The 22,837-nt window shown below is 46.2% G+C and overlaps 1 protein-coding gene and 1 long non-coding RNA gene across 3 annotated transcripts; one reads left to right on the top strand and one right to left on the bottom strand.

The window, feature by feature from the left end:
• Nucleotides 1–1,102: 1,102 nt before the first annotated feature.
• On the bottom strand, nt 1,103–22,017 carry DCTN6 (dynactin subunit 6). Of its 2 annotated transcripts, none has more exons than XM_089327294.1 (7): nt 21,939–22,017; nt 20,436–20,582; nt 8,483–8,588; nt 6,853–6,941; nt 4,359–4,406; nt 2,985–3,127; nt 1,103–1,676 (listed from the first exon to the last, which is right to left on the bottom strand). In XM_089327294.1, the coding sequence occupies exons 4-7, from the start codon at nt 6,890–6,892 to the stop codon at nt 1,578–1,580; spliced, it is 330 nt and encodes a 109-aa protein (XP_089183420.1). In that variant the 5' UTR covers nt 6,893–6,941; nt 8,483–8,588; nt 20,436–20,582; nt 21,939–22,017; the 3' UTR covers nt 1,103–1,577. The 2 variants fall into 2 exon arrangements, with proteins under 2 accessions (XP_089183420.1, XP_002709597.1); XM_002709551.6 differs by having other exon boundaries at nt 20,436–20,500.
• Nucleotides 9,299–14,939, top strand: LOC127487722 (uncharacterized). The gene is made up of 3 exons (XR_007914808.3): nt 9,299–9,424; nt 10,660–10,807; nt 14,703–14,939. It is a non-coding gene; the product is annotated as an uncharacterized LOC127487722 (long non-coding RNA).
• Nucleotides 22,018–22,837: the final 820 nt, after the last annotated feature.

Raw genomic sequence — 22,837 nt, 5'->3', positions numbered from 1 at the left:
AACCAGTGGATAGAAGATCTTTCTCTCTGTCTCTCCCTCTCTGTAACTCTACTTCTCAAATAAATAAATAAAAATCTTAAAAAACACACACACACACACAAAACCTTTGTGCTCAGTCTACTACAGTACAGTTTTCCAACTTGAGGCATGAATATTCGTATCAAAATAAAGTAATTCCAATTTGGAATAATTAGGCTAATCCAAACTATCAGTTTCAGAAATTCAATAATACACTTTCCTCTGCCCACAATTAAAATTTCAATTCTGAGAAAGATCTTTGCATTTTATATCTTGGCATTTATCTTATTACTTAGTATTAATATCTCCTAATTCAAAAGTTGAAGTATACCATTAAATGTATACATTTGACTTTTTTGAAAATATTTTAATTAAATAAAATTACCAGTATTCTGCCCACTGTGTAATTAAATCAATGGAATTATAACAAGTGTAATAATTAGGGATTAGTACTATACCAGATAATCTCATAAATTTACAAATATTTTGGGGCCGGCACTGTGGCATAGTGGGTAAAGTCGCCGCCTGCAGTACCAGCATCCAATATCATTACCAGTTTGAGTCCCAGCTGCTCTACTTCCGATCCAGCTCTCTGCTGTGGGTTGGGAAAGCTGTAGAAGGTGGCCCAGGTCCTTGGGCCCCTACACCTGCGTGGGAGACCCGGAAGAAGCTCCTGGCTCCTGGCTTTCGACTGGCCTCCCTCTGGCTGTTTAGGTCATTTGGAGAGTGAACTAGCAAATGGAAGACCTCTCTCTCTCTCTCTCTCTCTGCCTGTGCCTCTCTATAACTCTGCCTTTCAAATAAGTAAGTAAATCTTTTAAAACAAATTTACCAATATTTCAAACTATCTCAGTTTCATTATTCTCAGAGACCTCAGAAAACCACTAAAATAAATGATCACTTACTTGTCACTTTGGACAGAAATCATCCTTTTTGAATTTTTATTCTACTGAAGATAGCTTTCCTTGATTACTTTTGTTTTACTAAGAAGAAAAAAAATATTTTTCTTAAAAACAAAGTGAAGTTTAAATTATAATACAGCTGCTGAAATTTCACGTGAAACATTTACAAGTCCACAAGAGGAAAAGGTAAACACAGAAATTTTAATACAGTTAGTACACAATAAAAATGAAGACAGCAATTTTTGGTTAGAGTAATGAAAGTAAAAAAACTAATTAAAGTATTCCCACTGTAAGTCCTGCCATCAGCAATTTTTGTTTGGTTTAGTATATGCTAGCATAGAAATAAAAACAACGTGACCTCCCACTTTTTTATCATGGGTAGTCTTTTACATAACCAAAATTTGTGGTCAACATTTTATATAGCAAAAGAAAAGTTATGTGTGTGAATTTTCTGAAAAGAAGCAAGGATATAGGAAAATAAAGCACTTTATATAAATTATAGACAGCAGTTAAAACAAAAATCCATTACTTTTCAAACTCAATTTTACAAAATAAAGTCAACAGGTATTATTCTGTGAGCCACTAAGAGTGTACAAACACTGTGGCCCTTTCAAAAGACAGCTGTCAAAGACAAAAATGTTGATGATGCACACTGTCTTAGTTCTTAACTGGCGTTGAGCTTCCTTTCATAGTCTTCTTCAGGTGGTGGTAATTTGGCAAGATTTTCATCAAGAAATCCAGCTGTAGTGTCTGGGGCTAAAAAGATAAGATAATTAGGGGCTGGCACTGTGGTGTAGCAGGTAAAGCTGCCGCCTGCAAAGTCCACATCTCATATGGGCACCAGTTCCATTTCCATTTGCTCTACCTCTGATCTAGCTCCTTGCTAATGCGCCCGAGAAAGCAGCAGAAGACAGCCCAAGTGCCTGGGTTTCTGCACCCATGTGGGAGACCCACATAAAAACTCCTGGCTCCTGGCTTCGGCCTTGAACTGTCCTGGCCATTGTGGCCATCTGGGGAGTAAATCAGTGGATGGAAGATTTCTTTCTCTGTCTCTCCCTCTCTCCCTCCCTCTCTCTAACTCTTTCAAAATAAAGTAAATCTTTAAAAAAATAAAAAAATTTTAAAAATAAAAAATAAAAAATACACCGTGGCATAGCGGGTAAAGCCGCTGCCTGCAGTGCCGGCATCCCATATGGGCGCCAGTCCAAGTCCCAGCTGCTCCACTTCTGATCCAGCTCTCTGCTGTGGCCTGGGAAAGCAGTGGAAGATGGCCCAAGTCTTTGGGCCCCTGAAGAGGCTCTTGGCTTCAGATCAGCACAGCTCCGGTAGTTGCGGCCAATTGAGGAGTGAACCAGTGGGTGGAAGACCTCTCTCTCTCTCTCTGCCTCTCCTTTTCTCTCTATGTAACTCCAAGCTTCAAATAAATAAATAAATCTTTAAAAAAAATTAATTAAAAGTAAGATAATTAAAACTGACCGGCAGAAAGCACAAAGTCAAGAGTACCAGGGAGAAATAGTTATTACTATGCTGTGGAATTATACATGATTTTCATTGACTTATTTTTCTTTACTTTTTAACTTTGATAATAAGAAAAAACCAAAATGTTTTGTTTATAAAATCTATACAGAAATCAGCTTTTAAACTTGCTTTTGTAGATTTCATCTTGGCTTCTAAAATGTTAAAACACCCCAATTACGGAAGGCCACAAAAGTAAAATACCCACAGTATACTCTCCACAACCGCCGGAGCCATGCAGCTGAGATATAACATCTGATCTTCACTCTGCAAATACCAGCTTTACTGGACGGACTTTCCTGATTGCAAAACCCACTTGGGGAATTTGTGAAATATATGCATTTTTTTTTAGACCACTGCCCTAGCCACTGTGATTCTGTAAGTCTGGACAATCTCTGTTTTTAATAAAGACGTCTGCAAAATCCTTGTGCAGAACCAGGACTTGAATCCAGGTACTCTGACACGGGATGCAGGCATGCCTGCTAGCGGCTCACCTGCTAGGCCAAACTCCTGCCCCTGGGAACCCTTTGGGAAGAGCAGTTCTGGTACCTGCGGCCGCTCGGTCTGCACCCTCCGGAGGCAGTCTGCACCGTAGATCACTGTGTTCTCTGGGATGACTTCAAAAGTGTTGAGGTTGCAACAAGCCCCGATGATGCAACCACTTGTCAGTATGACATTTCTGCCGACATATGCTGCAGGAAAACACAGAATTGCAATTAAAGACATCAAATGGTCACCCCTTTGTTTTTCTAAGATGACTCACGAATAAACTGGCCTTAAGGAACAGATTAAAGCAATACCTCAGTTCAGAGTCTGTGTAGACAGTATAGACCAGAGCCCGACAGACTCAGAGCAGAGCTCTGCTGCCACCTTGCATGACCCTGGACAAGTCCCCATGAGGTCTCTAACCAAGTTATCGACAAAACAGAAACCACCGCACTTCAGATGTCCAAGAATGAATGGGATAATGAATGTAAAGTACTGAACATGGGTTTGATACACGATAATCACACAATAGATTGAAAACGTCAGTGATGATAAGTGGGAATTCAAATTAAGATAAAAGCCATTAAGAAGTACCTTCTGTTATTTTAAAAAAGAAACTTTCTTTCATGCCATCCAGGCTGAAGAAAGATAAACCATTATTCTTGAAGAAGTGCCATCATTCAGGTTCTTTCTGGAGTTCAGTACAACAGGCTCTTGGAGTCAATTTGCAAGAGTGGTGGAGACTTCACAAGACTCCTGCCTGACCCTGTTTGGGACGCACAGATTACATTTGTTCTTTACAAAATTTTTTCACTCCGCCATGTCCCCAGTAGCAGGACTGGGACAGGCAAAGCCAGGAGCCTGGAACTCAGTCCAAGTCCCCCATGTGCGAGCAGGGACCCAAGTCCTAGAGCTATCTCCTGCTGCCTTTAAGGGCGTGCATTAGCAGGAAGCTGGATCAGATATGGAGCTGGGATTCAGACCGGGCACTCCAATAAGGGAGGCAGATGTCCCAAGTGGCATCTCAACTGCTGTGCCGAATGCCCGCCCTGATTACATTTGCTTCTGATCAGCTAGGGCGGATTGGGCCTGAGATGAAAGAAAGCTGGAGAGACTGTGCTTTTTAGAATTTTATAATACCAACCCACTAAAATATCATGGAAACTAGTTTTTAGTGGAATTTGTTTTCTAATATTTCATTTGAATGTCACTGTTTAATTCAATTCTGACTTAAATGTACACCGCTGACTTTTTAATTTCACGTATTTAGTCACATAACCAGATTAGGTTTCTTAGAGGCAAAGAATTAGCCTGATATCTACTGTCGTCCACTGCTAAGTGTGCCACCTTGCCGGAGTCTACACGTGTGCTGTTTCCCTGTCACCACAAAGAGAAAGGAGCTGATCACTTTGACAGTACAATGTGACCATAGCTTACCTTTTGATTCAATGACGTTATTATCTCCCATTTTCATAGCTTGCGAATCTGTAAGCTGGAGTTAAGCAAATACTGAAATCTGTTCATCTTCTTTCCCTACTAATACAACACGTCCCTGTATTACACTGAGGCAGCAGACAAAGGCGTGGAAGGGCCACAGAGATTGTCCTGATCAGATCTCTTTGCTTAGGGCAATCTGCAGTAAAATTTTCTCTTTAAACACAAATATCTCTAGGTATAAACAAAGGACTTTTGTATGTTTTTTAAAGAAATGGGTACCCGGCTGGTGCTGTGGCGTAGTATGCTAAAGCTTCCAGCTGTGGCACCAAGATCCCGTAAGGGCACCAGTTCGTATCCCAGCTGCTTCTCTCTCTTTTTTTTTTTTTTAAAGATTTTATTTATTTAAGAGGTAGAGTTACAGACAGTGAGAGGGAGAGAGGGAGAGACAGAGAGAAAGGTCTTCTGTCTGCGGGTTCACTCCCCAAATGGCCACAACGGCTGGAACTGGTCCGATCCAAAGCCAGGAGCCAGGCGCTTCTTCCGGTCTCCCACATGGGTGCAGGGGCCCACGGACTTGGGCCACCTTCTACTGCTTTCCCAGGTCATAGCAGAGAACTGGATAGGAAGAGGAGCAGCTGGGACTAGAACCGGGGCCCATATGGGATGCCTATGCCACAGGCAGAGGATTAACCTACTGCACCAAGCGATAGCCCCCAGCTGCTTCTCTTTGATCCAGCTCTCTGCTTAAGGCCTGGGAAAGCAGCAGAGAATGCCCCAAGTTCTTGGGACCCTGCACCCATGTGGGAGACCCAGAAGAAGCTCCTGGCTCCTGGCTTTGGATCAGCTCAGCTCCAGCCATTGTGGCCATTTGGGGAGTGAACCAGTGGGTGGAAGACCTTTGTGTTTCTAACTCTACCTCTCAAATAAACACATAAAATCTTAAAAAAATAAATAAATAAACAGGTACCTTTTAACATGATTTTATGGGTAATGCATGTTTGCAACTTTTTGAAGAAAATTAAAACTATCTATCATTCAATCACTTAGATACTGTTAACAGTTTGACACATCTTTATATAAATACATATCGAATTCCTTTTAGGTAAATAGGAATCAAACTGTATAAAACTATATAAACTTTTTTAGCTTACTCAGCTGACTTAAATTTGGAAGTATTATTCCAAGCCACTAAAATCTTAGAGAAAATTAATTTTTGAGTATTTATTTATTTGAAAGTCAGAATTACACAGAGAGAGGGAGAGACAGAGATCTTCCATCTGCTGGTTTATTCTCCAGTTGGCTGCAATGGCCAGGGCTGGGCCAGGCCGAAGACAGGAGCCAGGAGCTTCTTCCAGGTCTCCCACGTGGGTGGCAGGGGCCCAAACATTTGGGTCATCTTTCACTGCTTTTCCCAGGCCATTAGCAGGGAGCTGAATCAGAAGCAGAGCAGCCGGAACTCAAACCTGTACCCACATGGGATGCTAACATCGTAGGTGGAGGCTTAACCTACTACCCCACAATGCCAGCCCCAAGAAGATTAATTTTTAACGACTGCCTAAAAGTCCTAGTGATTTGCTTCAGGCTTGTAGACTGGCTTGTTAAATATTTTGCTATTGTTGAACATTTAGATTTTTTTTTCCCCTCCAAGTATTTCCTATTATATGTCAAGGTTTTGCTGATGCCATAAAGATTTTTCTATTTTTTTAAGAGTTATAGAACTGAGCAAAAGAATGAAAGGAACTTTGGGTAGAAGGGATCCCAGCACATTACGCAGGAGGCAAACTGACAAAGGTGTGGTTCTTTTTTGTTTGTTTGTTTTTTTAAATTTTTGACGGGCAGAGTGGACAGTGAGAGAGAGAGAGAGACAGAGAGAACGATCTTCCTTTACCATTGGTTCACCCTCCAATGGCCGCCGCAGCTGGTGCACTGTGCCGATCCGAAGCTGGGAGCCAAGCGCTTTTCCTGGTCTTCCATATGGGTGCAGGGCCCAAGCACTTGGGCCATCCTCCACTGCACTCCCGGGCCACAGCAGAGAGCTGGCATGGAAGAGGGGCAACCGGGACTGAATCCGGTACCCCAACTGGGACTAGAACCCAGTGTGCCGGCACCGCAAGGCGGAGGATTAGCCTATTGAACCACGGTGCCGGCTAAAGGTGTGGTTCTTAAATGAGGCCAGAAGCCAGGATCATAGCTCCTGTGTCTCCTGTCACCTTCTGGCAACACAATGTGGTTCAGCAACAGCAGCAGGAAGTCACGTTCCCAACGCTGAGCTAAAATCGCATGTACCGCTGTCTAAAAAGGGCATGCAGGACTGACTTACTGGAGTTTCTACAAACAAGTCTATTGAAAGGGTTGGATGGCCTGGTCTGTAAAATGTAATCATGGTGTACATTACAAATACAGCTGCTAAATCAATTATGACAATCTTGACATGGGGAGAATTGAGTACTAACGGACAGCAGGGTGATTCATCTTAGATTATTACACAGGATACAACAGCCAACTTCAAACACATTATTGGTGCCAATGACCATAGGCTTGGGCTCGGGATCTTCCACATCCGGGGTTATGTTATCTGGGTAGCTGTGAAAGAAAGGATAAACGATCAAAAAGTCAGAAGTACAATAAACAACTTTCCTCCTATTGAGAATTTGGGTCATTTCTCTCCATTGGACCTATATTATAACTCTGTAAATTACTTCTTTAATTCCTTTATCCAAGTGAATCTTTTATCCTCCATGCTGGAGAAGGCTTGATTTGTGAGTTCAAGGGAGCTTCTGAAATGCAAGGAGGCCACAGGCCTGGGAGGGGACAGCCTTCCTTTGTTTGTTTTCTTTTTTCTTTTCTTTTTTTTTTTTTTTTGACAGGCAGAGTGGACAGTGAGAGAGACAGAGACAGAGAGAAAGGTCTTCCTTTTGCCGTTGGTTCACCCTCCAATGGCCGCCGCGCTGCGGCCGGCGCACCGCGATGATCCGATGGCAGGAGCCAGGAGCCAGGCGCTTTTCCTGGTCTCCCATGGGGTGCAGGGCCCAAGCACTTGGGCCATCCTCCACTGCACTCCCTGGCCACAGCAGAGGGCTGGCCTGGAAGAGGGGCAACCAGGACAGAATCCGGCGCCCGACCGGGACTAGAACCCGGTGTGCCGGTGCCGCAAGGCGGAGGATTAGCCTAGTGAGCCGCGGCGCCGGCCCCTTTGTTTGTTTTCTAAATGCCAAGTCCACAGGGCCTTCTCCAGGACAAGGTGAACAACATGCTGGCTACACTTCTCAGAATAAAAATCTCACCTAACTTGGAAACTTTCCAACCTCAACAATGTAAATAGATACGCACATAAAATAATTACTTCCTTAGGTAGTAGCTGAAACATGTGGAAGAGTAAATGTTTGTGTTCTGAAAGCAGGAAGCCATTTTAAACGGCGCTCTACCTGACAGCTGAGTTACTGCAGAATATGGCTGCTGTTAATTGACTTACATCAAAAGTACCAAATGTTTTTAGATATAGTAAGAAACTCCCAAATCCTAGATAAGCATTAAAACAAGTCTGTCTTCTTATCACAGTTAAATATTTTTCCAAAGTCTTTCATACAAATTCCATACATTGCTGCTATAAATTAGGTATAACCTTGAATTTCTTGCCAAATTTTATCTAGAAAGACTCACAAATGCTTACAGAAGACCAGCTAATATTTTACTAATTTTTACATTTAAAGCCTAAAATTGTCATCATGATCTCCAATTTTTCAACTACAACTGTGGGTGTTACCTGTGCAAAACATGTGAAAACACATTAGGGTTAAGTTCACGTGTGTGGCATGAGCCGTGACAATTCTGCCAGAACCAAGATCCAACCAAACATTCTCTTCACTTGGGGAGGTGCCGGGGAAAGGATGAGAAAAGGAGAGTAATGGAAGATCAGGCCCAGGGTCCAGGAGCCCGCGCACTTGGAGTGGGGCCTTCCCCTCATCTGGTTTTCAGGTTTCCAGATACCACGCTGACAGAGATCCCTAACCTTACTCTAGTGCAACAGTGAGCCTGGCCCAGGATGGCTGTAGAAGGGGCCCGCAGACAGCCACAAACGGGGAAGCAGTGCTTGTGCTCAGAGCGCCTGCAAGCACCTCACTCACGCGTTTATGATGAGAGCCTGCTCTTCGATCAGGTTCCCTTCACCGATCACTATGGGCCCGGCCTCGGCAATGATTCGCGCCTTGGGGTGGATCACCGTCCTGGGCCCTGTTGGGAAGATTGTTTGAGAAGATTAGCGCTGGAGGCTGCTGGGAGGAACATTTTCTGCACACTGGGTCTTTACAAACGGTATCTTCTCGGCTGATAGCAGCAGCAGTCAGGGCCAAGCCTCCAGGGAGGTGAGGGAAATGGCCCCGGCGCTAGGGCAGACGGCCTCGCTCTCTGACACCCCTGAGATCTGAGGAGAAACAGGGGTGACAAGCGCAGGCCTGCGGGGCTGCTGCGCGGGTCAGACGAGACCACGCTGGAGACGGAGGCACTTGTGACGAACCCCCTTCCTCGCTTTCCCTCAGAAGGGGAAGGCTCTCTTCCTGGCTAGCCTAGGGGGAGTCCTTGTACTAATCCAGGTGGACAGAGTGAGCAGACAGCAAGCTCATCAGCTCCGTTGTTCTGTTGCTGCCCCTGTTACAAGCATGCCCGCTGCAAGGAGGCAGAGCTTCCGCTGGCTGGTCTAGCAGACGACGCTGACCAGATGAAGTCAAACAAGCTAAAGGAAGCCGGAGGGTGAGCCCGAAGGCACCACTAGAGTCCTAAGGTCTGCTGTGGGGAGACCGAGGCAATGCCCGCCATCTGCATCCCTCCATTCTGAGGCAGCAGGGAGGGGCCTCATCACACCACAGCACCGCAGGGCGGGCCCTGGAATGCGCACTGCACTCCCTCCCGGCAGCTGTTATCTGCCCGCAGGCCTAGCATCTGGTGATAACAAAACCACTGGTGGAAAAAACACATCCTCCTTTTAGCCTCTCTCCAACACCCAGCCCACTCTCCCCCAACACCAAGGTTATTTTTGCTGGTCAGCAAGCGGACAGGAAGTAACAGTGAAGGTAAGGGAGGATGGACAGAAGTACTGACGGCAGATGGGGGTAGGTCAGGAAGGTGACACTGCCCGTGAAATTCAGTAGTTAAAGGTATCAGTTATTTATTCAATAATCACTACTTGCTTGTGACAGGTAAGATGCAGTGCTATATGGTATGGGGAAAGAAAAATGGATACTGGCTATTTTTGTCCTTTTGAGTTTGTTATCTTGAAAACTAGCAGTGCTGCATACCCAGTCACAAATATATTAAAATAAACGAGGAGGTGCCTGGTACCCAGAGCATTTGGAAGCAACCTCAGTGCAGCTTATTCTTTGCCTTGACAATGAGGAGCCGGGAACTGATAATGAGGGTGGGGACCCAAACCAGATGCACAGGCCAGCGACACATGGCCTGGGAAGAAACAGAAAGAGTAGCCTTGCTATTTCTCAGTCACCTCAGGGTCCCCGAATTGCAGATGCTAAAGTATAATTTCCCAGGCAAATTCTACTTGGAAAAGAAGAACTCCAGAGCAATGGGATCTCTGAGATCCCTGGGAAGTTTCTTACATTGACCCTGAGTGTGAGCCTTGTGTATTTTTTTTTTTTTTTTAGATTTTAAAATTTATATATTATTTTGAGAGAGAGAGAGAGAGACAAAGATCTTCCATCTGCTGGTTCACTCCCCAAATGGCCACAACAGCCAGAACTAAGCTGATTCAAAGCCAGGAGCCAGGGGCTTCTTCCTGTCTCCCAGGCAGGTGCAGGGGCCCAAACACTTGGCCATTTTCCACTGCTTTCCCAGGCCATAAGCAGAGGGTTGAGGGAAGAGGAGCAGCCGGGATACAAACCAGAGCTCATATGGGATGCCAGTGCTGAAGGTGGCAGCTTAGCCTACTAAGCCACAGTGCCGGCCCCCAGGAGAAGCACCTGGCTCCTGCCTTCAGATCAGCGCGGTGCGCCGGCCGCAGCACGCCGGCCACGGCGGCCAATGGAGGGTGCACCAACGGCAAAGGAAGACCTTTCTCTCTGTCTCTCTCTCTCACTGTCCACTCTGCCTGGACAACAACAACTATATATATATATATATATATATATATATATACACACACACATACACGCATGTATACAACATACACACAGGTACTTCAAAAAGTTCAGGGAGGGTGGAAACTGTTGTGTAGCAGATTAAACTATAGCTTGGGATGCCCACATCACAAGTGGAAGTGGCAGTTCAAGTCCTGGCTATGCCACTTTCCAACCAGCTTCCTGCTAATGCATCCTGGGAAAGCAGCAGAGGATGGCTCAAGCACCTGCCTTTCTTCGACGTGGGAGACCCAAATGGAATTTCATGCTCCTGGTTTTTGCCAGGCTCAGCCCTGGTTGTTTACAGGCATTAAAGGAGTTGAACAGGTAGGTAGAAGATCTCTATTTCTCTCTTTTTAAAGGTTTATTTATTTGAAACGGGGAGTTACAGAGGCAAAGAGATATCTACTGGTTTACTCCCCAAATGGCCACAATGGCCGGAGCTAGGCTGATCTGAAGCCAGGAGCCAGGAACTTCTTCTGGGTCTCCCATGTGGGCACAGGGGCTCAAGGACTTGGGCCATCTTCTACTGCTTTCCCAGGCAATAGCAGAGAGCTGGGTAGGAAGTGGAACAGCCAGGACCCAAACCGGTGCCCAAATGGGATGCAGACGGTGGCTTTACCTATTATGCCACAGCGCCGGCCTCTCTCTCTCTTGTCTCTCCGCCACTCTGCCTTTCACATAGATGGGAATCAACAATTTTTTAAAAGCTCATGGAAAATGGAAATCAAAAGATACATTGATTTTGGTAGAAAAAAAAATGGAAACCCATGCAGTTTTCTCACTATATGCAATTCCATGAACTTTCTGAAAAGCTCTCACAGTATACTTATTTATGAAAGGAATACATGGTCATTAGAAAAAATTCAAAGAAAGCAAAAAGTGAAGACTCTACTCCGACCAATCCCATTTCCAGAGTTAACTATCCTTGAAAGTTTGTGTGATGTGTTGCAGGCTTCAGTACCACTGAGCACTTAAGATCTATACACGTATCTCATTAAAAAGTTCAAAAGTAAATACAGCTTTGGAGTGAAAAGTGTGATTCCAAGCACATACTTTAAAGCCAAGGAACAGTACTCATTTTGCAATGTTCTATTTTCATGATGCCTCCATGGGAGTATATTCTACGCAGATATTCTTTCTGATGGCTGAAAAGCATCTCACATCACATCAATACATTGTAATTTGCTTAACTGGTCCCTTAATATTGGATACGCCAGCACTTCTGGGGGACAGGCAGAACACAATTCTGAAATGGACACTGAGTTCCTTTGAAATAAGAAATTTTTGAGTCTTCCAGCTGCGTGAACAACTGAAATCTGTAGCTCATAGAGTACACGAGCAGACGTACATGTATTTCAGAATGTCCTGTGATAAACGGATGAAGCTCTCTACTTTAGGGTCTTTAGAATGAAAACCTTGGCTGCCACCCAGACTAGACTGTGGGCTCTATCACACAAAGGCCTGTTTCTCACCTACAGAAAGATATGAGCTGGAACAACCTACCCCAGTGGTGTAAAATGGAGATTATTCAAAGTTAGGTCTGAATGGGAGAGTAAGGGGCTGGGCCACAGTCCTTAAAAAAGTGAGGTTCAGCACTACGTCACTAAGAGCGCATAGTAACTTTTTCGTAAGACAGTAATTCTGCTTTGAGAAACAGAGGAAAAGACTGCTTTCCTCCTCTACTCAGGGAGCAGGATAATCACTGCTTTTAACCAAAAGTATCATGGGACAATAAAAAGATTCATGAAAATACAAAAGTCCTAGACAGGAGGAAGGGATCATCAAGGCTGTGACAGAAAGCAGATCGGTTGCCAGTGCTAGATAAGCAGCAAAGGCCCTGGGTCCTCACTTTCTCTGGCCCTCACGCTGCAGCTTTTGACAATAAACAGGACAGCTAAGAAACTACCTGAGGGGCTGGTGCTGTGGCATAGTGGGTAAAGCCACCGCCTGCAGTGCTGCCATCCCATATGGGCGCGGGTTTGAGTCCCAGCTGCTCCACTTCTGATCCAGCTCTCTGCTATGGCCTGGGAAAGCAGCAGAAGGTAGCCCAAGTCCTTGGGCCCCTGCACCCATGTTGGAGACCGGGAAGAACCTCCCAGCTCCTGGCTTTGGATAGATGCAGATCCAGCCATTGGGGCCATTTGGGGAGTGAACCAGCAGATGGAAGACTTCCCGCTCTCTGCTTCTCCTTCTCTCTGTGTGTAACTCTTTCAAATAAATAAATTAAAAAAAAAAAAAAGCTACCTGAGGCTGCATTAGTAAGAGGAAGGGCAACTGGGATCTATGCTTTTACAGTTCCTCTAAAGTGTACATTTGAAAACAGCTGCTATTTTAATTTTTCTCTTTCAAATATGATGTAAGTAATCCATATTTATTATATAAAAACCCAAACACATTATACAAAATTTTTAAAATTTAAGTAACCATTAAGTCTCATAATGATATTCCACACAATATTGAAGAATAATGCCTTAGCTACTTTATCAAGGTATACTATTATTGTTATAATTATTAATAATTTATTTAATAATTAACTGCTTTTAAATGTAAGGGCCTTAAAATTGTAAGGGCCTTGCACTGGGAGGTAAAACACAGCTTAGGCCAAGACCTGTGATTTAGACACCAGCACCACCTGCTGGCAGTGTTGCCAAACTACAGGTCCTGGTATTTTGGGTCTAAACTAATTTAGATGGTGAAACTATCAACTTTGAGTTGGCAGGTGATCAGCAGATGTCATAGGCAGTAATAAACTGAATAGAAGCCTCCTGTAGGTGTTTTGGGGGCACGCGCGAGAGAGGCTGGCATACATGTACTTTAGGATATACGGCTGTTAAGATTTTGGTTGAGTGATCTTCTTAAAGGAATGTTGTGACTTCAGTGAATGAGTGCTATTCAGCTTTGTCTCGGAACGGTTCTGGGACAGAGACAAGGAGAGGGCCAGGCGATTCAGGCTCTCTGAGTGACAGCACACTGTCACGTGGGCACGCTTGCTCCACGCTTCTCTGCATGTCACAAGCACTTTAAGGAACCTGGGGTTAAAGTGCTTTAAAAATAAAAATCACCATGGAAAGTTTTTTTGTTTGTTTGTTTTTTTAAGCCCGTTGTGAGCCTTCTTGGAGTTCTTTCTGAAAGTCTATATTTCCTTACCAAATGTGCCAAAACCCCAGTTGTCTTATCTCCTTGTTTGGCTAAATGTGTGCAGAGCTGGAGCTGCCTGAACTGGCTGATGAGTTATTTTTTTTAAATGGTTGGCAGAGCTTGATGCGACATAGCCAGAAACACATTCCTTGCATCAAATTTCCATCTTCCTCATTTGGTAAAGGACATTTTTCCTGTCTATCTTTGCCACAGAAAGCAATCCTGATGTACGTTTCCCTCCATTAAGAAATAATTTGGCCGGCGCCGCGGCTCACTAGGCTAATCCTCTGCCTTGCGGCGCCGGCACACTGGGTTCTAGTCCCGGTCGGGGCGCCGGATTCTGTCCCGGTTGCCCCTCTTCCAGGCCAGCTCTCTGCTGTGGCCAGGGAGTGCAGTGGAGGATAGCCCAGGTGCTTGGGCCCTGCACCCGCATGGGAGACCAGGAAAAGCACCTGGCTCCTGGCTCCTGCCATCGGATCAGCGCGGTGCGCCGGCCGCAGCGCGCTGGCCGCGGCGGCCATTGGAGGGTGAACCAACGGCAAAAGGAAGACCTTTCTCTCTGTCTCTCTCTCTCACTGTCCACTCTGCCTGTCCAAAAAAAAAAAAAAAAAAAAATAATTTTAAAAAGCTGCGAACCCTCTCTCGAAAATGACACCATGCCCCGGTGACCGGTACGCTGAAGCACCAGCCCAAGATGCTTGGTGTGCAATGCTTTCCCAGGTCAAAGTCACTGGTCTGTCTTCCTGAAAGATTTCCACATAGAGGGCAGGCTTTGGGCCTCTATTAAAACTCAGTGGAGAGAATCTGTGGGACAAAGTGCTCCTAGCACAAGGCTTCTCCACTGTGCCTCCACAGTACGACGTCCCAAGCAGGCCTCGTCCTGACGCTAACACACAGAATGCCCTTCTGGAATGTTCTTCAGCTCTCAAAACACAGATTTACAGGACACAACTCATGGCTTGTCGTAAATTAAGGAAGCCTACTGAAAAACAGGCTTGGTGAGGCCAGCACTGTGGCCTAGTGGGTTAAGGTGCGCTTGCAGTGCCCACATCCCTGCCCACATGCTCTGCTTCTGATCCAGCTCTCTGCTGTGGCCTGGGAAAGCAGAAGATGGCCCAGGTCCTTGGGTCCCTGCACGCGCGTGGGAGTCCAGAAAGAAAATCTTTGCTCCTGGCTTCGGATCGGCGCAGCTGTTGCAGCCAACTGGGGAGTGAACCAGCGGATGGAAGACCTCTCTCTCTCTCTCTGCCTCTCTTTCTCTCTCTGTGTAACTTTGACTTTCAAATAAATAAATAAATCTTAAAAAAAAAAAAAAAAAAGAAAACAGGCTTGGTGCTATGAAACCTTATTTATGCAAACTGGAGTGAACAACAGAGCTGTGACTTCCCCAAGATCTGCTGTCCAATGGCTCCCAATCAGGGAGGTGGGGTTCCAGCAGGGCTTCTACTTCACAGGGTTCCTGGTTAAGGATTATACTTCTATTCATGTTTTTTAAGGATTGATTCATTTATTTGAAAGGCAGAGTTAGAGAGAGAGAAGGAAAGACAGGTCTTCCATCTGGTGGTTTACTCCCCAAATGACCACAATGACCAAAGCTGGGCCCATCTGAAGCTAGGAGCCAGGAGCTTCTTCTGGGTCTCCCATATGGGTGCTGGGTCCCAAGCACTTGGGCCATCTTCCACAGTTTTCCCAGGCCATAGCAGAGAGCTGGATTGGAAGTGGAGCTGCCGGACTTCAACTGGCGCCCATATGGGATGCCAGTGTTGCAGATGGCGGCTTCACCTACTACACCACAGTGCCGGCCCCTGGCTTAAACTTCTAAGCTTCCAACTTCTCTGATAAACCAAATGCTTGATTTTCTAGGAGAACAGAATATCAAGTTCAAAGTTCGACTAACTTGAAACACAGTAAAGGAAATATTTCTTTCCAAAATATTTCAAGACTGAATAGCTTAGGCCAGCGCCGGCACACCGGGTTCTAGTCCCAGTCAGGGCGCCGGATTCTGTCCCGGTTGCCCCTCTTCCAGGCCAGCTCTCTGCTGTGGCCAGGGAGTGCAGTGGAGGATGGCCCAAGTGCTTGGGCCCTGCACCCCATGGGAGACCAGGAGAAGCACCTGGCTCCTGCCTTCGGATCAGCGCAGTGCGCTGGCCGCAGCGCGCCAGCCGCGGTGGCCATTGGAGAGTGAACCAACGGCAAAGGAAGACCTTTCTCTCTGTCTCTCTCACTGTCCACTCTGCCTGTCAAAAAAATAAAAATAAAATAAAGAAAGAAAAAAAGAAAAAAGAAAAAGACTGAATAGCCTAAAATTATAATAAATGACTAGAGGAAGCAAGCAAACAAAATATGCTGAAAAAAAAAATCTATCAACTGGGGCCAATGTTGTGGCACAGCAGGTTAAGCCACCATGGGTTAAGCCACTGCCTGTGACACCAGCATCCCATATGGGCATCGGTTCAAGTCTGGCTGCTCTACTTCAGATCCACCTCCTTGCTAACGTGCCTAGGAAAGCAGTGGAAGATGGCCAAGTACTTGGGCCCCTGCACTCATGTGGGAGACCTGGATGAAGCTCCTGGCTCCTGGTTTCAGCCCGGCTCAACCCTGGCTGTTGCTGCCATTTGGGAAGTGAACCAGCAGATGGAAGACCTCTCTCTCTCTCTCTCTCCTCTCTTTGTAACTCTGCATTTCAAATAAATAAATCTTTAAAAAAAAGTCTATCAACTAAATTGCACTTAAGTGTATTGTTACTTAATCTCCATTTCTATAACACAATAAAAAAGACTTAAATTAATTACCTTGGTAAATTAAGCAAACACAAAAACAATAAAAACCCTGAAGTGAAAAATAAGATGTAGCAAAGAAAGCTGTAACCAGATAATTTATCTCCACCCTCAGCTTTAATTTTTTTAAGATTCATTTATCTGAGAGGCAGAGTGATAGAGAGTGAGAAGATACAGACTCTTCTTTCAGTTGGTTCATTCCCCAAATGCCTGCTACAACCAGGGCTGGCCCAGGCCAAAGCCAGGAGCCTGGAACTCCATCCAGGTCTCCCACATGGATGGCAGGAGCCCAAGCACTTGGGTCATCTTTGCTGCCTTCCCAGGCATATGAGCAAGAAGCTGAATTGAAAGAAAGTGGAGGGGCCAGCACTGTGCCATCTTCTACTGCTTTCCCAGGCCATAGCAGAGAGCTGGATGGGAAGTGGAGCAGCCAGGACTCGAACTGGTGCTCATATGGGATGCTGGCATGGCAGGCGGCGGCTTTACCCACTACGCCACAGTGCCAGCCCTCAAAGCTTTGATTTAATTTTATCCATCTCTCAGGAGATTTTTAGTCTGACATATTACTTCACAAAAATGAATAGCAGCCAAAAGATTAGAGATATTTTTTACTAAATATAACAATGACAGTGATGGTTATCTAAATGTCTATTCTGGAAAATTCCTATATTTACATAGCAATCACAGATCAGAAACACATAACAAAAAAGAAATAAAAAATGTGGAAAACAAAATACTCTTTTGATTAAAAAAAATTGAGCTGTTTCTGTGACTTAAGAAACTCTTAAGAAACTGGGTCTGGGGCCGGCGCTGTGGCGCAGCAGGTTAATGCCCTGGCCTGAAGCGCCGGGATCCCATATGGCACCAGGATGCTGGTTCGAGACCCGGCTGCTCCACTTCTGATCCAGCTCTCTGCTGTGGCCTGGGAAAGCAGTAGAAGATGGTTCAAGTCCTTGGGCCCCTGTACCCGCGTGGGAGACCTGGAAGAAGCTCCTGGCTCCTGGCTTTGGATTGGCGCAGCTCCGGCCATTGCAGCCAATTGGGGAGTGAACCAGTGGATGGAAGACCTCTCTCTCTCTTTCTGCCTCTCCTCTCTCTGTTTAACTCTGACTTTCAAATAAATAAATAAATTTTAAAAACAAGAAACTGGGTCAAAAATAAATATAACGGGCTGGTGTTGTGGCACAGCAGGTTAAGCTACCACTTGAACTCCAGCATCCCGTATCAGAGCACCACGTAGCATCCCGGTTGCTCTGTTGCCCATCCAACTTCCTACTAATGTGTCTGGGAACGCAGTAGTACATGGTTCAAATATTTGGGCCCCTGACTCCCATGTGGGAGACCTGGATCAAGTTTCTGGATCCTGGCTTTGGTCTAGCCTAGACCTGGCTGTTATAGTCATTTGGAGAGTAAACCAGCAAATTGAAGATCTCTCTTTCTGTTTCTTGCCTTTCAAATAAATAAATATTTTTAAAAGACCATAAATAAATAAAAATATAACAAATACTAACTTGGACCTCTCCTGTGATAAATTTCAAGTAACCATAGATTTCTTTCTTAAGAAATTTATAATCACAGGGGCTGGCGTTGTGGTGCAGCAGGTTAAGTCACCTCCTGCAATGCCAGTATCCCATATGGGTACCGGTTCGAATCCTGGCTACTCCACTCTGATCCAGCTTCCTAACGAACCTGGGAAAATACCAGAGGATGGGCCAAGTAGTTGCGCCTCTGCCCCCCGTGTGGGAGACTCAGATGGAACTGTAGGATCCAGATTTCAGCCTGGCCCAGTCACGGCTATTGTAGCCATATGAGAAGTTAACCAGTAAATAGAAGTTCTCTCTCTGTGTCTCTCCTTCTCTCTCTGTAACTCTGCTTTTAAAATAAAAAGAAATTTATAATCACTTCTTATGCTATAATTCATCACTGAAAATGTGCTGAAATGTCATTTTATTTGTTAAGTATTAGAATGGTGCACTATCAGCTAGTGGTCAAATACTGGACAAATAGTAAATTTAAACACTGTATTTACAGATATAACGTTAACATTTAGGGAAGGTAAGGAGATAACAGTGATAAAGAAAGGGGAGAAGAACAAATTGGTGAAAGCCAGAGGGAACAATAGGACAATGAGTGCTGACTCCCGACACCCCAAACCGCGGTCCTAGGCAGTGGTCCCATCTCTAACAGCTTTCTATCTAGGAAAACTGGATGTAACAGAAGTTATTTCAAATTGGAAACATACACACACACACACACACACACACATGCCTACGTATGTATTTATGCCTCTAGACATATCTATTCTACCTACTTACCTACTATAAGCAGATATCACATACTTCCTGTCTAACATGGGAGGAAGCAGAAACATAGGGGACACTTTACACTAACCACTACACTCTTTTAGTCTTAGAACACCTTGTGAGCTGAGGAGTTATTCCTTGAATTTTGATGAGAGCTGTAAGTACACAAACGGTGCAGCAAAACAAGGGAAAAGAATGCAGAAGGGCATGTTGCTAAAGGTGTGGGCTTCATGGTTTCTCCTCATGACAGTGGGCAAGTGGTTTAGGTAACAGAAGCGACAGAGTGTGAACACAGCACTGAAAAGAAACGGGGCTATTTTCTAAACCTGCCAACTTAAAATAATAAATAAACCAACAGGGCAAATTCTTAACAGAGTTCCATATTCTTGGCACAATCTTTGCAAGTTATACAACACACAGTGCCTAAATTGGTTGGAAGTTTAGAATCAGAAAAAAAGAAATTTCATCTTTTTAAGATTTATTTATTTATTTTGAAAATAAGTATCACAGAGAAAGAGGTAGAGAGAGAGAGGAAGATCTTCCATCCACTGGTTCACTACCCAGATGGCCACATCGGCCAGGGCTGGGCCAGGCCAAAGCCAGGAGCTTCACCCAGGTCTCCCATGTGGGTGGCAGGGCCCAAACACTTGGACCATCCTCCGCTGCTTTTCCCAGGTGCATTAGCAGGGAGCTGGATAGGAAGTGGAGCAGCCAGGACAGAAACCAGTGCCCGTATCAGACGCCGGTGTCGCAGGCAGCGGCTTAATCAGCTATGCTATGCCTGCTCTCTCAAGAAATTCTTTAATAGAAAAAATTCTCTTTCAGGAGAATGTGAAATATTTTACATGTGACAAAAACTGGTAATTGCCACTCTCCTCTTTTTCCTCTAAACAGAACCCTGATTTTGTTCAAAGAAGCAATGCGGCCAAGCAGGACCACATCCCCCACATCCCTGTAGCCTGATGTGCCATGACAGGAAGCCACAGCCAAGGACACGCAGAGAAGGGCAGTGTAGAAATCAGCAAGGCCACCTGAAGCAAGGTGACTCACTTGGGCCACAGGTCCTTGGTCCCCACTGTTCACCTTTCTCATCCACGGTGACTCTTGGTGTTCTGACCACTACTTCTGTGCCTACAAGGCCAGAGATCCATGCTGGACATGCAACTGATTGGCCCTGAATGGCTTACCTCTAAGTTTCTGATAGGAGAGAGCAGACTTGTCCATTTTAAAGCCACCGCTTCCTGCGCTGAACCTACTCCTGACACAATGACATGGATGGGGAAAAGGAAGGCTAGAGAGGTGACGGGAGACGTCCAAGGTGACCCAGCAGCCGAGGAGCAAGGAGCAAGCTAACCCGGGTCTGTGGACTCTTGGGTCCACAGTCTTAATGAACACTCAGTGGACTATCAGCTGTACAAACGCAGTGCCTCTGTCCGCTGTGCTCAGTGCTGTGTGCCCACTGCTAGCACAGTGCGTGGCACATCGCAGGAACACAACAGGCATCTCTCGGTCGGTACGCCGCCTCACCAACATTGCACATGGAAGTTTACACACGGCCTCCAACACACCATACTCTATTAGGAACATTAAACATTTGTAGGAGAAAATACTTCAGTAACAAAACTAGGATGTTAGTGAAACTGACCATTGAGGACAATACCTAATGGTAACGCACTACAATTGATCAGGTCACCTCAATTCTTGAGAAGTAATGCTAATGAACTATTTTCTTACCTATAGTCACATCTCCTCGGATTTCACTTTCTACACATACAACTGCTCCGGGAGCAATCTTCACACTGAAGGCAGAAAAAGGTTACATTCACCGCGGGTAAGACGTGGCATGTTGTGACAGAAACTCCCTGAAGAGGTTTTAAAGAACTGATGGAAAAAGGGGAAGTTTTAATATAGGAAAACATTTTCAATAACCATACTATCCAACAGGCCAAAATCTCATGACATACTATCACAATACGACATACTATCACTTTTGGAGTTTTAATCTAGTATCTGCCTTTTTTTTTTTTTTAAAGTGGTTTCCTTATAATTTTTTTTTTCAAAGACAGGAAGAAGGAGACAGATCTTCCATCTGCTGGTACAACTTCCCAACTGGTAACAAAAGCCAGGGCTTGCTCAGGCCAAAGCAAAGAACCACAAACTCCACCTGGGTCTCCCACTTGAGTGGCAGGGGCCCAAGCACTTGAGCCATCACCCGCTGTTTCTCCGGCGCATTAGCAGGGAGCTGAACCAGAAGCAGAGCAGCCAGCATTTGAATCAGTGCTGTAATATGGGAGGCAGGTGTCCCAATGCCACAGCCTCGCATTGTCTCCTTTTCAGAAGGCTTTTATGGGGCTGGCAAGGTGGTACAGCGCATTAAGCTGCCGTCTGCAACGCCAGCATCCCAGAAGGGAGCTGGTTCTGTCTGGGTTTGAGTCCTGGCTCTGCCTTGGAATCCAACTTCCTGCTCATGCCCCATCCTGGGAAGCAGCAGATGACGGCTCAAGTATCTGGGTCCCTGCCCCCATGTGGGAGACCCGGATGGAGTTCCTGCCTCCTAGCTTCAGCCTGGCCCAGCCTTAGCTGGTGCGGGCATTTGGAGGCATGGACCAGAAGGTAGGTCTGTCTCTCTAAAGCTACCTTTCAAATAAGTAAGCAGATCTTTTTAAAAAAGGAGAAAAAGTAAATGGAAATGGTTCTTCTATTCACGCATTTCTCTCACCCAACCATTCTTCCTACCAAAATCGTTGGCACTGAAGACTGCTGGGTCAAGGGCCACAACTCCTGACCCCCCTATGCTGACAGGGGAGTCCATTCAAGCCGGCCGGGACAGGTGCCAGGGCCCCCTCATGACAAGCGACCGTGACTCAGTCTACACACAGCGTCCGCCAGACAAGGGACTCGCACCAGCCGCGGGGTGCAGCCGGTCCGGCACCGCAGCGGGTACCCCCCAGGCCGGGTCGGGACGCAAGTTGCTGCCCCGGAAACACCGCCCAAGACCCCCTGCCGCGCTGGCGCGAGGCGGAGGAGGGACGGTAGGACAAACACCTGCCCGACACGGATGCCGCATCCCTTCCCAGCCCTCCCTACCCCCACTGCGGACACCAGGCCCCGCTTCCCGCACCACCAGCCCGGGCGCCCGGGAGAAGACACCATATCAGTCCTCGCCATTGGAGAGAGGGCATAGGTGCCACCCTCGCGGAGACTTGACAACAAGCTTTCCTGAAGCGGCAGACCCACCTCTTTTGAGTCTTCTCCGCCATGGTACGGCCCGGGATTCCGCTTGCAGCCGAGGTCGACACCTCCGCCTGGGTAGATCGATGATCTCTAGACGCGACTGGAGAGCCTGGCAGGCTTGGGAACGGGGCGGAGCCCCGGGGCCGGGACGCCGAGGAAGGCCCTGCGTGGGCGGGGCCGGGGGCCGGGAATGGGGCGGGGCCTGGGAGGGGCGGGGCCGGACGCCGAGGATGGCCCTTGTGGGCGGGGCCTGGAAGGGCGGGGCTGTGGGCGGGGCCGGGAAGGCGGACTGGAGACCCATTTCCTCCTCTTTGCACGGTGCTTGGGTACGCAGGATTGTGCGTGGCGGCGGTGCCTGGCGGCTATGTTAGCTCTGTCCCAGGAGGTCGATAGGTTCGAAGTTAAATAGCTATTTATTCCAACCCAACTCATATTATTATGATCTGATCTCCTCTCCACTTTGATACACCTGGCAGGTGATCCCCCAACCTCACTGGGTGCTCCTTTTCTCCGGGACCTTTTCCTGTTTTTTTTTTTTTTTTAAAGATTTATTTATTTATTTGAAAAGCATAAACACAGACACACAGAGGGAGAAAGAGAGATCTTCCATCCTCTGATTCACTCTCCAGATGGCGGCAAGGCTGGGGCTTCTTGCTTCCTCCCGGTTTCCCATGTGGGTGCAGGGGCCCAAGTACTAGGGCCATCTTGTGCTGCTTTTCCAGGCCATGGCAGAGAGCTGGATTGGAATGGAGCAGCCGGACTCTCGGCACTGCAGGTGAAGGCTTAACCTGCTACGTATCTGCTAGCTGTGTCCTCTGGTGAGCGTCACACCTAGCATTCAGTCGGCTACTTGACTCAAAGTCTTACTAAACCCCAAATGCCCGGAACGGGGCTTTCAGTAC

Source organism: Oryctolagus cuniculus, chromosome 2 (genome assembly GCF_051225735.1).
Source record: "Oryctolagus cuniculus isolate XC-2025 breed Fujian yellow rabbit chromosome 2, ASM5122573v1, whole genome shotgun sequence".
NCBI classification, from domain to species: Eukaryota; Metazoa; Chordata; class Mammalia; order Lagomorpha; family Leporidae; genus Oryctolagus; species Oryctolagus cuniculus.
The sequence above is the reverse complement of the archived record's forward strand: the minus strand, read 5'-3'. Positions and strand labels throughout refer to the sequence as shown.